The sequence below is a fragment of the Nelumbo lutea genome, chromosome 4 (genome assembly GCF_056320005.1).
Source record: "Nelumbo lutea isolate HS-2025 chromosome 4, American lotus-T2T, whole genome shotgun sequence".
Classification (NCBI taxonomy): domain Eukaryota; kingdom Viridiplantae; phylum Streptophyta; class Magnoliopsida; order Proteales; family Nelumbonaceae; genus Nelumbo; species Nelumbo lutea.
This window is the reverse complement of record NC_142687.1, coordinates 16,628,501-16,643,112: the sequence shown is the minus strand read 5'-3', so window position 1 is coordinate 16,643,112 and position 14,612 is coordinate 16,628,501. Positions and strand designations below refer to the sequence as shown.

The following is a 14,612-nucleotide window of genomic DNA, read 5'->3' as shown; positions in this document are numbered from 1 at the left end:
AGATTATACAGGAGTTCAAAGAATTAGTTAAGCTGCTTACAGATAACAAATTTATATTTAGTTTGGGTACATGAAGAGCAGAAGGAAGTACCAAAGAATCTGTAGCTTTGATGGTTCCCTTGCTAGAGATAGGAGCAAGAGAGCCATTGGCTAGGGTGATTCTATCACGGCTAAGAAGCACCAGAATCAATAATCCAAGGGATCCTACGATTACCTGAGATAGTTGCATGGTTGGCAGAAGCCCGTACACCTGAATGAGCAAATGCAGAAGAGGTTGAATTTCCTAGAGGATTGGAAGAAGAGGCCGCACCCTCTAGGTGACTGATCATCCTTCCAAACTTCTCATACTCTGCCTTTATAACTGCTAACTGTTCACTAGCAGTCCTCTCTTCAGTTAGGCATCTGTCACTATCTGGACCAGCAGCAATATTGGCACTTCTTGCCTTCATATTATTAGACTTCTTTTGAAAACGAAGGGGAAGAAACTCCGGATGCAGTTTCCAACAATTGTCTTTTGTGTATTTTGGTTTCTTATAGTACTCACAAATAACTTTTTTCTTCCCTGAGCCAACTGGATTTCCTGTAATTCCCTTAGGTTTCACCCCCATGTTAGCAAAGTGATCATTTAGACCAGCCCCTTGAACCTGGACTAGTCTCTTGCTTTCTTCACTGCTTACCAAGGCATAGGCTTGAGACAACGAAACACTATCCTTGGATAAGATGTTCTGCTTTGTGATGTCATACTCAGGATTCAATCCCGTCAAAAACTCAAACACCATGTTTCTCTCAACTAGTTCCTTGTAGGTTTCAGCATCATTAGTGCTTTCTTAGGCTACAGTTTCCATCAAGTCAATTTCTTGCCAAAGAGATTTCAGTATTGAGAAATAAACAGCCAAAGGTTTCTCCCCTTGCCTTAAATTTTAGCAACACTGTCCCATATTTCCTTTGCTGAATTCATCCACAAATAGTGTTGACTAATTTGAGGTTGCATTGGGTTAGATCCTATTACAGTATAATTTTCTTGCATCCATTTTTCATAGGATGGATCATCTTTCGAGGAAGCCTTCTTGCTCCCGGAGATATAACCCCATTTGCCTCTACTGCAGATATGAATTTTTACTGATTGTGACCATGCCAAATAATTAGTTCCATCAAGCTTGACTATGGTCACAGCCAGTAGAGAGTCAACAAAGGCTCCTGGAACCTGTCCGGATTCAGCAACATGCTTGTTTTCAACTTCCGAAGGGTCCATCTTCTAAAACACTTCAAAAATAACTTCTAATAACTTCAAATAACAATCAATGAAGAGAAAAAATATTGTGTTGTGAATCAACCTCTATGCAGCCGTACCTATTAACTGCGTCACACCCGAAACCCAGGAGAAACAGAAAAAACTAGTTGCACCTTGTAGACTTCACAGAACACCAAGCAACTTGAATCGATCTTCAAGATGAAGAACAAGAAGTCTTTCAGTCACTGAGCGCCAAGGTCAAACTCCCTATGGGGCCTACAAGCAGATTTCTCCAGTTAATTAGGGTTTCGGACAACACACTTGATACTGTCAAGGGGACGACAAAGATAGCCTCCTCTCCAAAAACCACTAACAACTAGGCTGAAAAATATTTCTTTAACTATTCATCCAATTCAGTTCTCCATAAACACTGTGTATGGGAAGAAAGAGGAGAAAAGAGAAAAAGAACAGCCCGCTCTGGTACCAAGAAGAAAAACAACCTTCTGAAATGAATGGAGTGTTCAAAAAGACGCAGAAAAGTGATTGAGAATAGCAGAAATCAGGATTCAAGAAGAGAGAAGAGGAAGAAGAAGGTGGCGGCAATAAGGGTTCAGAGAGAGATTTTTGAACATAATCTCCTCTTACACCCCTAATCCTATTTCATTAACTTAATTTCAGTAATTTACAGAGAGGCCCTTAGTTGGGCAAATAATTAAAAAGTACATAACATAAGAGAAAAGGCCCAAGTTGAGGCCCATTACAGCAAAGAACATGAAGAAACAAAATAAGAAAACAGCCTATGGGCCATTCGGCCCATCTTCTCTCCAAAGGTTTAGCCCCTAAACCTTAATCTGATCCAAAGAACTCTGATTCTTCCTGGTTATTGGTGATCTCCAAAATTGCAGATCTTGGGCAGAAAGAATTTCTCCAACAAACCTCCAAGAATCAGGAAAAACAGGCTGAAATATCCCGCCCTAGTATATCCTCATGTATCCAGCTGGAACAAACCTACATTTTTTTTTTCTTTTGAAAAAAGGTAAGGTAAATTTATTAGAACAGAACAAGAGATTACAGAGGGGGCCCACTGAAGGAGCAACAGACTGGGTCCAAGACCCTAAACTAAATTACAGCTCAAACAGACTTCTAGACCCCAGCTGGGCTCCAAGCACCCTGGTCTGAAGACCTTTAGCAGCTGCTGTCCAAGAAACTAACTTGCCAAAAGAAATTAGGCAATCTACATCCTTGGAACTGTTTCGGAAAATTCTTCTATTTCTTTCCGCCCAGATGGTACTAATCACTGCTGCAGGAACAGGCATCCACACACTTTTTGCAGGCCCTGGAGCTCCCAGCACCATAGCAGATCCATCACAGGATTTGGCATAACCCAAGATAATCCCCAAGGAGGAGAGAAAATGCCCCCAAATTTCTGCAAAAACAGGGCAATGAAGGAACATATGGTTGTTCTCCTCTTCTCCTTGGCCATACTGCACAGACAGCAGATCTTGGATCTGTATACCTCTTCTAATCAGGTTCCTTTTAGATAGACTTCTATCCAAAACTACAGCCCAAACCAAAGCATTTACTTTAGAGGGGGGTGTCGGATTCCAGATTTTGTCAGCAGGAACATCAGCTCTATCTCCAGTTGTTAAGTTTCCGGAAAAGGATTTAACTGAAAAAAGCCCATCTGCTGTCCAGTTCCAAATCCAAGTGTCTTCTTCCAACTGATTGGACAGAAACTGAAACAGCTCAACCACTTGGTCAATTTCCCAATCTTGGAACTGTCTTCTGAAATAAGGGCTCCAGGAAATGCTGTTGTCCCTCACTTCATAGCAGTCAGCCACCATTGCCTCCTGATTCTCTGCAAGCTGGTATAACTGGGGAAATAACTCGGCTAAAGGCCTGCTATTGCACTAAATGTCCTTCCAGAATCTCAGTCTGTGACCAGATCCAAGCCTTAAAGGCAATCCTCTCTTTAGAAGTGGAGAAACTTCCATAGTTTTTTTTTTCTTTTTTTTTTTTTTTTTTGAAAGAAGTTAATTGTTTTCATTAAAAGGAGAGAAGGGTACACAAGGTGTACAAATACATGACAGGGGTCAGACCCCTGAGAATTACACAGGAGGAGTTTTGTCACAATACAAGGACTCCAGAGTGGCACCTAATTTTGCTAATCCATCTGCAATGGCGTTTAGCTCCCTTGGAATCCAGTACAGAGAAACATTTGTAAGAGCCAATAGATCTCTTGCCTCTGTTAAGAAGTGACTAAGTCTCCACAATCCAGCTTCCTGTTGTCCTAACCTTTTTCTAGTGTTTGCTGAGTCACCTTCGATGGAGAAGTTCTGAATACCCTGTTTGCCGACTAGGCGAATCCCTGAGATGCTAACACTTCTGCCTTTGTAGAGTCAGCTATTCCAATCGGTCCACTGTATACCCAGCAGATGAGCCCATTTTCATCTCCTAGGGTTCCCCCTATGCCGGCAACTCCAGGGTTACCCAAGACACTTCCATCAAAGCTTAGAGTCCAAGTTCCTTTCCTTCTTATTGAGGGGACTATGGGGTGTGTGTGGAATAGAGGGGGAGGAGTGCAGAAAGTAATACACATTCCCGTTGAGGTCATTAACATTGAATCCTTTGAACTCTTCTGAGCTGGAAGCGCACAGATTGCAGTGATAAGCAATGTGATTGAGCAGCTCACCCTTAGATTGAGCATTTCACTCTTCTGAGCTGGAAACTTCCATAGTTTGCTTCCATAATGAACACCCTGAAGAGAAGTTTGATACAATTACCCAATCACCTGTCTGTACCACACTTTGCCACTAGTAATTTCCTCCACCAGCTTTCCCTCAACTGGAACAAGCCTACATGGGAACCCTATCATGCCCTAAACCCTGCTCTGCTACCATGAAGGCTGGTGCTGTTCAGAGTCAGCCAGTATTCTGGTGCAGTTTCAGCAAGAAAACCAAGAAAAAATAAAGAGAAAACCAGAAGAAAGAAGAGAGGAAGAGAAGAGAAGAGAAGAGAGGAAGAATGAGAAGAGAAAGGGAGCAGATCTAATCTATTTCTGCCACCCAGATTTATTATTTATATGTTTCTATCATAAAAATAACTACAATGACATCTATGCCCCTGCCAACCAAACCACTACTTAACAGACAATAACAGCAACAATAACAGTAGCTAAAAAGGCTCAGAAAGACTACTAACAAGCAAATGAAAAATAGTAACTAATATGGCAGGGACCACACTAATTTACCGGACTGTTTCTCCACATACCTATACCGATATCTTACCCTATGGCCATTAGTATTCTTGCCATGTGCAGGTATCTAGTTATCAAACCTTGTATATCACTAGACCCATAAAATAACTACTTGATTGTGTATTAGTTTTTTAAACTGATTGCAAGATCACTAAGCAAGATTTTACCTGGATTCTATAGGTGGAAAATCTGACCTACAAATCCCAAGTACTGGAAGCTAAGTTAGAAAGTACATCAAAGCAACTAAAGGAAGCCACTGCTCTAGCAAGGGATGAAGCTGAAAAATGCAAGGCTGCAAAGGAAGTAATCAAATGTTTAACCATACAGGTGAGGTTAAGACATGCTAAACTTTCATGTTCTTTAACAACAACAACAACAACTACTACTACTACTACTACCACTACTACATCCATAGTGATGTTGATAGAAATAAGGCCAATAACAATGTAATAATCCTTATAATGCATTACCTTTTCTCCAAATATATATATATATATATATCACTTGAGTATCACTCCCTGTAAATTTCACCAATATAAACCACCAATATAATATTCCTATACACATTGCCATAGCTGAATACTAAGTGATCAACCCAGCATTGTTTCATACCAAACTCCACAAATTAACTAAACCACTCAAACCAAGCCATTATCTATTGCTTTAGGTGATATATTTCTCTTTGTAACCTACATACTTTATCCTCCATCCAAGCAACAAATCCAATGAGATTGTTCCATGAACACTTCTTCTTGTAAGTCTCTATGTAGATAAGCATTTTTAATATTGAGTTAAAGCAATGCCTAATTGAAATTAGTTGGGAGAGTTAATGACTTGAACAAACCCAACCTTAGCTATGGAAAAGAATGTCACAAAGTAGTTTATCCCATATTTTTAGGTATGTCTTTTTGCTACCAGCAAAGCCTTTGCTATGGAAAAGAATGTCAAAAAGTAATTTATCCCATATTTTTAGGTATACCTTTTTGCTACCAGCAAAGCCTTTGATCACTCAATAGTCCTGTTGAGCAGGGACTTTATAGCATATACCCAACAATAGCTAACAACATGTTTACCAAGAGGAAGAGGAGGCGACCTACTACAAGTGTGAGAAAATGGTTCGAGTCTGAGAGTCCATTTTGTCTGAAAAAAATGCCAAATGTTAGGATCATACACAGTTTACCCCTCCCAAGACCCCAGATAGTTGGGACCAACATTGGGTAATGGTTTTTTTAGATAAAGGATAACAAGATAGAACTGTTTATGGGAATGAGATAAATGATCAAATATTCAAGGGAAAAAATACAACATTAGGGGAGAGGATTATGCTAGGAAGAAATTCAAAGAATCGGAAGAGAAATATCCATTGCATCTGAGGATGACTGATGCTGATCCAGAAGAAAGCTTTTCAAATTCTGTTGACAGTCACAGTAGACACAGTTTAGAAGTGCAGGAGCTATCAATGAAAGGAATGAAGATGTGGTTGTAGGAGTTATTAATGAAAAGAGTGAAGTTTTAGTGGCTGATCAGATAATTGAGCTTATAAGGACCAAAACAAGAGTATATGACATGTAAGTTTAGTACTAGTAGAAGTGCATAGGGATACACTTGGGATTGGAGACCAAGAGATAACTCAATGTGATCATTTCCGATACCTTGGTTCAATAATTCGTAACAAGAGAGAGATTAAGGAGGATGTCACCCAAAGAATTAGAGCAGGATGGGCAAAACGGATGGGTTCATCTGGAGTTTTATGTGATAGGTAAATACCACTTAGACTAAAAGGAAAATTCTATAAAACAACTGTAAGGCCAGCTATGTTGTATGGAGCAGAGTGTTGAGCAGTCAAGTAACATGTCCAAAAAATGAGTGGCAGAAATGTGAATTCTAAAATGGATGAGCATAAAAACTAGAAAGGATAGGATCGAGAATGCAGTCATCCATAGGAACCTAGGAGTAGCCCCAGTAGGTGATAAAATGAGAAAGTAGACTAAGATGGTTTGGTCACATGCATAGAAGACCATCAACAGCACCAATTAGAAGAAGTGATTTGTCACAAGTTAAAGGGGCTAGAAGGGAAAGGGGTAGACCAAAAAGGATGTGGGTAGAAGTAGTAAGAAATGATTTAAACACACTGGATATAGATTTAAGTAGAACGGATTGATCATGTAGCCGACCCCCTATAGTTGGGATAAGGCATGGTGGTGGTTCTGGAACTGGAAAGGATTAATGATGAGTTTAGGGATATGTTGGAGGTCAGGAAGGCTAATCTTGCAGTTAAAAAGGTTCATGAGTCAAAAAAAAGAATCAAGAATATGGCTTGAAATAGAACGGATTGGCAAAACAGAATTAGTGTAGATGATGATGGTGGTGGTGGTTATGGAACTGGAAAGGATTAATGATAAGCTTAAGGATATCTTGGAAGTCGGGAAGGCTAATCTTGCATTAGAAGGTTCAAGAGTAAAAAAAAAAAGATGTCTTTTAGGGCTTGGACCAAATAAGAAAGTGATGAAATTCAAGAAATTACCAAAGGAGTGGAGAGTTTTTCTTTTGTTCTTCCCCACCCCCCTTGTTGGATGTTAGGCTTGTGAAAGGGTAGTATTTGTATGGTTGGGGTGGTTTTTTAGGCTTTTCTTGTTGGAGTGTTGGGTTTCTGGTGTGTTTCTTTTGTTGGGTGGTTGTTTGCCCTGGAAATGTTTGAAGGGTCAGAATTTTTTTTCTTGGGTGACTACTGGTCACCTTCTTTGTATTTGTCTTTTTCTTTTAATAAATTTTTATTTTATTATAAAAAAAAAGACTTCTATGGATGATCACAGGCCACTAGAAAATCTGATTCCATATTATAACTACTGTTATATTATAGAGAAGACAAAATAGAGAGGGCAAGAGGAATTGAAAGAATGGTGGAATAAAGAAAAGTAATCTCTCCACCAGGTGGCTGATGTTTATATAGCCTCTCAAGTACAACTGAAATGCAAGTTTTGCCCTTATGAAGTGGGACCAAACTCAAGTAATAAAAACAGAACTTAAAGTAATAACAAGAATGACAAAAACTGGTGAACTCAGGCTCCTAGTGTAACCTGAAATACATTAGGGCAGAAATGGAATCCAAATCCAAATTAGAAAAAAAAAAAGAAAGAAAGAACATTGCATATCATGAAATGAAGATTATACCTGCATATTGTTGATAGCCATATTCTATCTATATTCGTTGGGAATAATATGACATCTTTATTCAATTTTATGGCCATTTAACTGGGCCACTATATGTAAGACCTCATAATGTTATCTAGCTCAGACTCACTTGTTTCTATTTTTACATTGTGCTCTTGAGCTTATTGGGAGCAAATTTTCCTTGACAAGCATATCCTATATTAACCAAGTTCTTAAGCATTTCTTGTTTTGATAATAACAATACTGTGTTTTGCATGATACCCCTACGGTATGTTCTTTTTATGCATCAAAATGTACCCAGGACCTACCCATATTGAAAATCAAAAGAGAATATGAAGGGATCCAAATTTGTGTGCCAACATGGAAAATGATGAAAGGACTGGGAACTCATCATCATCATCCCATGAATCAGTTGTTTTCCCATTTGTCTCCTACAGTTCCCACGTGTTACTACTACATGCATCACTTGGCATTCTAGTGCTAATATATGGTCAATGTTCTACCAGTTGAAAGACATGGCTGAAAGGGTGCCTGGTGGATTTACTATCAACAGCGAATCAGGTTCAGTTGCTGGACAAACATCCAATGCTCTAAGCCTTGTTTCTACTGAGAACCACTTGAACAGCCTTACTTCTCTTGAACAAGGTTCCACTGACATCCAGGCGAATCCATACTTATGCAATAGAAACCAGGCACAAACTGAACCAACAGATTGGGTTGTACAAGATGAACCAGGAGTCTACATAACTCTTTCCTCCTTGCCAGGTGGTGGCAATGACCTCAAACGCATACGCTTCAGGTATGAGAACAATACCATCTACTTTGTTCCTAGTTGGTGGTCAAAAGGAATTTTCCAGATTCCAACTTATTTGCAAAGGGCATAAAATAGAGAAGCAGTACCTTGGTTCTGGCCCAGTCTACATCCTTCCTAGAGTAAACCTTGAAATAGAGATTCATGTATGTATAAAAGGATTAAGCCCTGCTCTATCTTATTGAATATGTGGTTGGGATCAGAACCTTAAATTGGATGTCATATTTTGGTTGATCATGATCTGAGATAGAGCTAGACTGCATTTACTTGATACTTGACATTGTTAGTGTACATTATTTCATAGTGCATATTGGTATTCGAGCTATATTTGATTTACAAGTCAGATAAGATGCAGGTTCTCCACAAAAAAAAAAAGGAATCTTCACTTGGGCTCGTTAAAATTGGTTGCAGGCAACATCTGCAAAGTAAAATCAAATCCAGTATAATCCAGATCCACCTGGACCTAGTTCATTTATGCCCTAATATTTGGTTTTTAGGCTGTGCTTGGTAGGAATACAAGTGCTGAACCAAAGTGAATTTGCACTTTGGTTTAGTTTTGTATGCATTTGGTAAGAATGCATTTTTGTGTTGAAAATGAAAGTAATTTTTTTGACATTTTTGCATTCAAAATGGGAGCAATGTTTGCTTCCACAAAATTTTGCACTCAATGTTGGTCAATGTAGAAAAGGTAGATCAGTCTTGAAATTCATGTTTGTACTTTATACAACCACAACCAAATAAAGTTGGTAAGAATACAAAGTTTACCAATGCAAAACCAAACCAAGTTTGCATTTCCATAAACCAAACATATTTGCATTTGCACTCTTACCAAAAGAAGCATTACTAAAATCTCCATGTGTGCCTTAGAAGTATCATTTATGAGCCAAATGGCACAAGCTCTCAGATAGAGTACAAGACAAATTATTACCAATTGCACAGATCTAGCCAATGGCTTTGGTAACTTATTTTTAGCCAGTCAAGTTTTTCACTCTTGATGAGATGGTTAAAACCATCATCTCTTCTTCTTAGGGTTCTAAATGATCAAACTGAGACTACATCCGTGCTATGATATTATATTAAATAAAAGAGTATAAACCATCAGTCCATCAAGCATGCCATCACATTGTCCTTGTATAATAAAGATGCAATTCCCTGATACCCAGAAAGTCTGGCATTTCTATGAAGGTTTTCCTTGCATATCCCAGTCTTTGCCATTGTATTTCCAATTTTATTTACTAACGTTGTTTATCTACATATATACATATGCATGCATGAATGTTCATTCTTTGGATAAAGGATCTACTGCATTCATATCTCAGTCAACCATTATTTGAATTTTGAAGGCACCTTATAGGAAGCTTGTTTCTGGTTTCACAACCTCTCTTTTCAACTGCTCTCTCCTGGGAAGATTTTTGTTTTTGTTTGATACCGAGCATTTTCTGCATCTCTTTTGAACTAAAGCCTGTGAACCAACTAAAAGCTTAAATGCCTCAGTTCCAATGCCCTGGACTATGGAGGGTATAAAGCAAGAGGGAAAAAAAGAGCCTTACCCAGTGATGATCTTAGCTATCAGAGGTCTTGGAAGAGAGAGACTGGATACAGACCTAACCCCTGGCAACTTTTGCATTAAGTGGTGGCTCTTAGATTTGAACCATGTCGTCACACTTGTCAGCCCAAGATTTTTTTCCCTTCATACCAAGCAATAACCCCCAACTGTACAGCAAGAAATACCTATAAAAGAAAATTGATATTACATAGTAAGAAATGCATACGACAATTATAGTAGTAATATTGTTGATCACCAGTACATCTTTTAGTTAGAACTTGTCAATGGGTCGGGTCTGATTTGGGACTGGGTGTACCAATCCCAAACTGATTATTAATCAGTCCCATATGATAGACCCAACCGTCCCAGTTATTAATTGGGACAATCGGATCTGACCCAATTATATTTGAGATCTATAATAACCTATGATAATAGCAATTTAAAACTTTATTTTTTATGATATAATGTTAATAAAAATTATGGTAAAATAGTAACTGTTTATATGTTGATAAAAAAGTGTGTAATCTTTTTTTTTTTTTTGAATAAGCAGTTTTTAATCAAAATTATCTTAGATACTACATATGAAATTTACCCTTTTGGACATAAAATATAACAAAAATTACAAGAAAACCAAGAAGCCTTTATATATTATTAACTATGTAAACAGTTCGAGTCTGAATTGGTTTGAATGGCACGAACCAGTCTCAACCCAATTATTAATTGGGACAAAGCCACAGAACCAGAACCAACATTATTGGTTTGGTCCATTTGGTTCTGTTGGGTATAGTGGCCCTTATAGAAAGCACAAACATAAATGCCCTTTCACTAAACCAATTGGAAGGGTGTTTCAATCATCCATGTAGTCATTTTTTTATCAGTAACCCCTCTGCAGTCACTGATAATGCATGTTGTGTCAATAATCTGTACTTATTCAATTCCTCTTCACTTTTCTGCAGTCGGAAACATTTCAGTGAGAAACAAGCAGAGAAATGGTGGGCTGAAAACAGGATAAAGATCTTCCAGCGGCACAACATCCTTGGTACAGAGAAATCCATAGGCATTTCATCAGCAGCACCAGGAGAGAAAGCAGCCTAAATAATTGATACTAATGATATACATAACCCTCCCCACTAACGGTAATTGTAAATTCTTTTTGCACCGCTTATGTGGGGCTTGCTATGTTAGAAGGATCCATGGGTTAGATTTCAGGTAGTCGGAAAAGAATTGAAGCATTCAAGCAATTAAGAAGACATATATCAAGGAATCTGGATATTCTGCTGCCTGTGTTGAATTTATGCAGTTGTCACTCTCAAGTTTACTGGATGGATTTCATGTATTTCCAGTTGAGGTACTGGTTAGTTTTTCACAGCATAATTTTTGTTTTTCGGCCCTTGGTCTCTGGGTTTCCATTAACTTGAATTAGACTAGATTAGATTTTCTTGAAAGAAACCAAAGAAAATGCTAGCTTATTTCACAGAGGATAGCATTGAAAAGCTTGTGGATGCATGAAACTTAATTGATATTTCCACAGTATACTAATTGTACAGAGAGACATGGTACTTAAATCACTAATTTATCTAGTTCAACTGATACATTATTCTATCAGGTAGTTTTGGAGTCAGGAGTTTGGACCATCAAATTGATTGCTTCACTTCCGGATGCTTATCACAACCCAAATTAATCTTCCCGGGTCCTGGATATTGTTGAAAGAAAAGCATATTAGCAGGAAATTCCTTCTTATCTTTGAACCGAGTATGTACGGAAGAGCAACTGATTTTGAGTCACCAAAATCACTTCATTACCTTTTTCAGGGACCCATCTTTTGCTAATGTTCGGACTTATCCCTTCCATGCTGCAATAAATAACTGTGAATTGTTTCCATTTAATGCCCATTTGGCCAGTTTGAGCCTTCTTATTAAAGCAGTGCACATCCCAAGCCCAGAGCTCAAAAACCCATTTGAGATCCTGACTGCAGCACTTCGGGGGAAGAGGCAGTTTAGTTACTTAAGTATATACTTGATTGACAGCTAAAAACAAAAGTAAGATTTGAACGATTGGTTATTAAGTTTTTCCCTTCAAGTTGAACGCTTCATATGTTAGCGGTAAAACTGAAAGCTTCCTACACTGATTTTTTACCCACTGATTTTTCAAGTGTCCATCCAATGGTATGAGACCCAATCACTCCTCTGTCCTCTCGCAAAGATCTACATCCAAAAGTATTGCCTTTTAATACTTCGCAGGGATATGGAAATACGTAAAAAGAATATGAAAAATTAATGGCGTACGTGGAGGAATTATACACAATTTATTTTTGCTGGAAAGGGCGACAATCATTTTAGTTCACCAATGGCATACGTGCAGTTGTTTCCGTTTTAGAAAACAAAAACATTTACATTGGCAAACACCCCCTTATTGTATTGTCAAAGATTTAAGGCAAAATCATCATGCTGATAGCCTTGGTGGTTGGGAGAAGAGGCCTAGTTCAAAAACTTTGCAAAATTCAGCCACTCTTTTTGGTAAATTATTTATCGGATAAGTATTTCTCAATAAACACTTACCTAAGTAGGTGCATTTAATTAAGGTTCAAAGTATCGATATGATACATCCCGTATTGTATTGGGCGTATGAAATCGTATCTTTTAGTCTCGATACACCTATTTACAGGTGTTTTGGGACTTTGGTTTATTTCAATAAAAAAAACATTAAAAACATCTTTGTAAATCATATTTTGAAAAAAAAAAACATTGAGCGTGTGTTTTTAAGCACTGATATGTCCCTGGCGATACATAAGGGCATATCGATACTTTGAACCATGTATTTACCTTACCCATGTTCTTTTATTTCCCAAGTAAATAAGACAATGAACATTTTAATTATAAAAATCATTATTAAAAAGGCAACTCTGTCACATCCAAGTATTAGCAATTTCCCTAATTGAAAAGTTACTTACCCGAGAGATGGTAAGGGAAAATAAATTTTCCATGGATCTTACATAAATCTGAAAAAAGAACAAAGGCTTCTTGGTCAATGGGAACCAAAATCCCATTGACCAACTTTCCCCCTCAAAATCCAAAAATAAATTCTCAAACATGACTAAAAATCCTTTTTCGTTTAAAATCTATACTATATATAAAGTGCAGATGCAGAGAAAGTTTTTTGGACTAAAATTACCCTATATTTATTTGTTTGAGAAATGATATAAAAGTTATTTTATTACAACTTTATGTCAACCTTAGTGGCAACTAAACTATTCATATTTATCTATTAAATTCATCTCTAATTGTAAGGGTTAAAAATGTAACTTCAACTATTAATTTCCATCTCATTTAATCCCCTCGCATTAATGCTTGCACTTGAGGTATTAACTCTCATTTCTCTTATTAAATCTTATATTTAAGTTATTTATTGCTAATAAATGCTACTAATTATATCTACGTTAATATTTTTAACAATTTAAATCCATATATTTTACAACTAACTCAATTATCTAAGTAGTGGCTAAGCAATTTAACCATCCAAATCAAATTGATCAACCTATGAAGTCATAGTTATGTAATAATTTTTTTAAAATAAAAATAAATGTAGAAAAATACACATTTATGATATTTGTATTAATCAAATTAAAAATAAGTATAATAAACAATAAATATTTTTATTGATAATGAAAATAAAATACATAATTTAAAACCGACAAAAAATGAAATTATTTTACTATTTGGCAAAGGTCAATAATTCAACTTTTAAGTCAAACGTGTTAACATTTAATGTCATAAATAAATAACAACAATTAATAAAATATAAATATACAAAAATGAAAAACTATGTAAGTTTTACCAAAAAAAAACATTCAAGCACATGTATATCATATAATTACCATATTAAACAAAAAAGTAAGTGTGACATGTCATAATACAAAAATTATAAAAAATTGAATGTATTTATAATTCTATATTTACACTACTATTAAAAACATGAATAAGATGATTGTGAAACTTTTTGGTTGTAATACTCATTTTTTAATTTAGTCCCTATGTAATTATGAAGTTTAAATTGTAAATTAAACTACTATTTTTTACCTCATTAAATTCCCTCTATTTAAATCTTACATTTCTTTAATAAATGAATAAACAAAATACACAAAAAAAATAAAATATTACAAAAAAAAAGAATCTAGCAAAACAAGTATACCTATTAATGATACTTGAAACTTTACAACTCAATCCGATTATCTCATATTTGGATAAGGTGCTTATATAATCAAATTTGGATTTTGCAATTTACATCCGATTAATAATTAAAACAAAAAAAATTAATAAATTATTACCATCATTATCATCATCTGAAATTGTCACATGTAAAGCACATGCACACTTACTAGTTTAAATAAACAAATGAAACAGTTCAATAAGTAGGGGTGTCAACGGTATTCGAAAATCCGATTTTGAATTTGATATTCGACATAATCGAATCAAATTCGGATAATTCGAATATCTAATCAATCAAATTCCGATATCCTATTCCTACCGAATAATTAATCGAATTCGAATTCTAATATGACCTGATTCGATTCGATAAATATCTGAATTTGATCGATTAT

General features: G+C 36.4%; 1 protein-coding gene and 1 long non-coding RNA gene across 4 annotated transcripts in view; one reads left to right on the top strand and one right to left on the bottom strand.

Annotated features, from left to right (window-relative positions):
* Positions 1-11,620, top strand: part of LOC148854206 (PH, RCC1 and FYVE domains-containing protein 1-like) — a 121,944-nt gene extending 110,324 nt beyond the window's left edge. For 2 of the 3 annotated variants that reach the window (XM_088983040.1, XM_088983041.1), the window contains exons 7-9: positions 4,668-4,814; positions 8,165-8,457; positions 10,972-11,620. In XM_088983040.1, coding sequence (XP_088839166.1) covers positions 4,668-4,814; positions 8,165-8,457; positions 10,972-11,110 — 579 coding nt within the window. In that variant the 3' untranslated portion in view covers positions 11,111-11,620. The remainder of the gene's footprint in view (positions 1-4,667; positions 4,815-8,164; positions 8,458-10,971) is intronic. The other variant, XM_088983042.1, reaches the window with a different exon arrangement.
* Positions 9,828-11,977, bottom strand: LOC148854205 (uncharacterized). Its single transcript, XR_016112577.1, has 4 exons — positions 11,818-11,977; positions 11,648-11,708; positions 10,020-10,200; positions 9,828-9,931 (listed from the first exon to the last, which is right to left on the bottom strand). It is a non-coding gene; the product is annotated as an uncharacterized LOC148854205 (long non-coding RNA).
* Between the last annotated feature and the right edge of the window lie 2,635 nt (positions 11,978-14,612).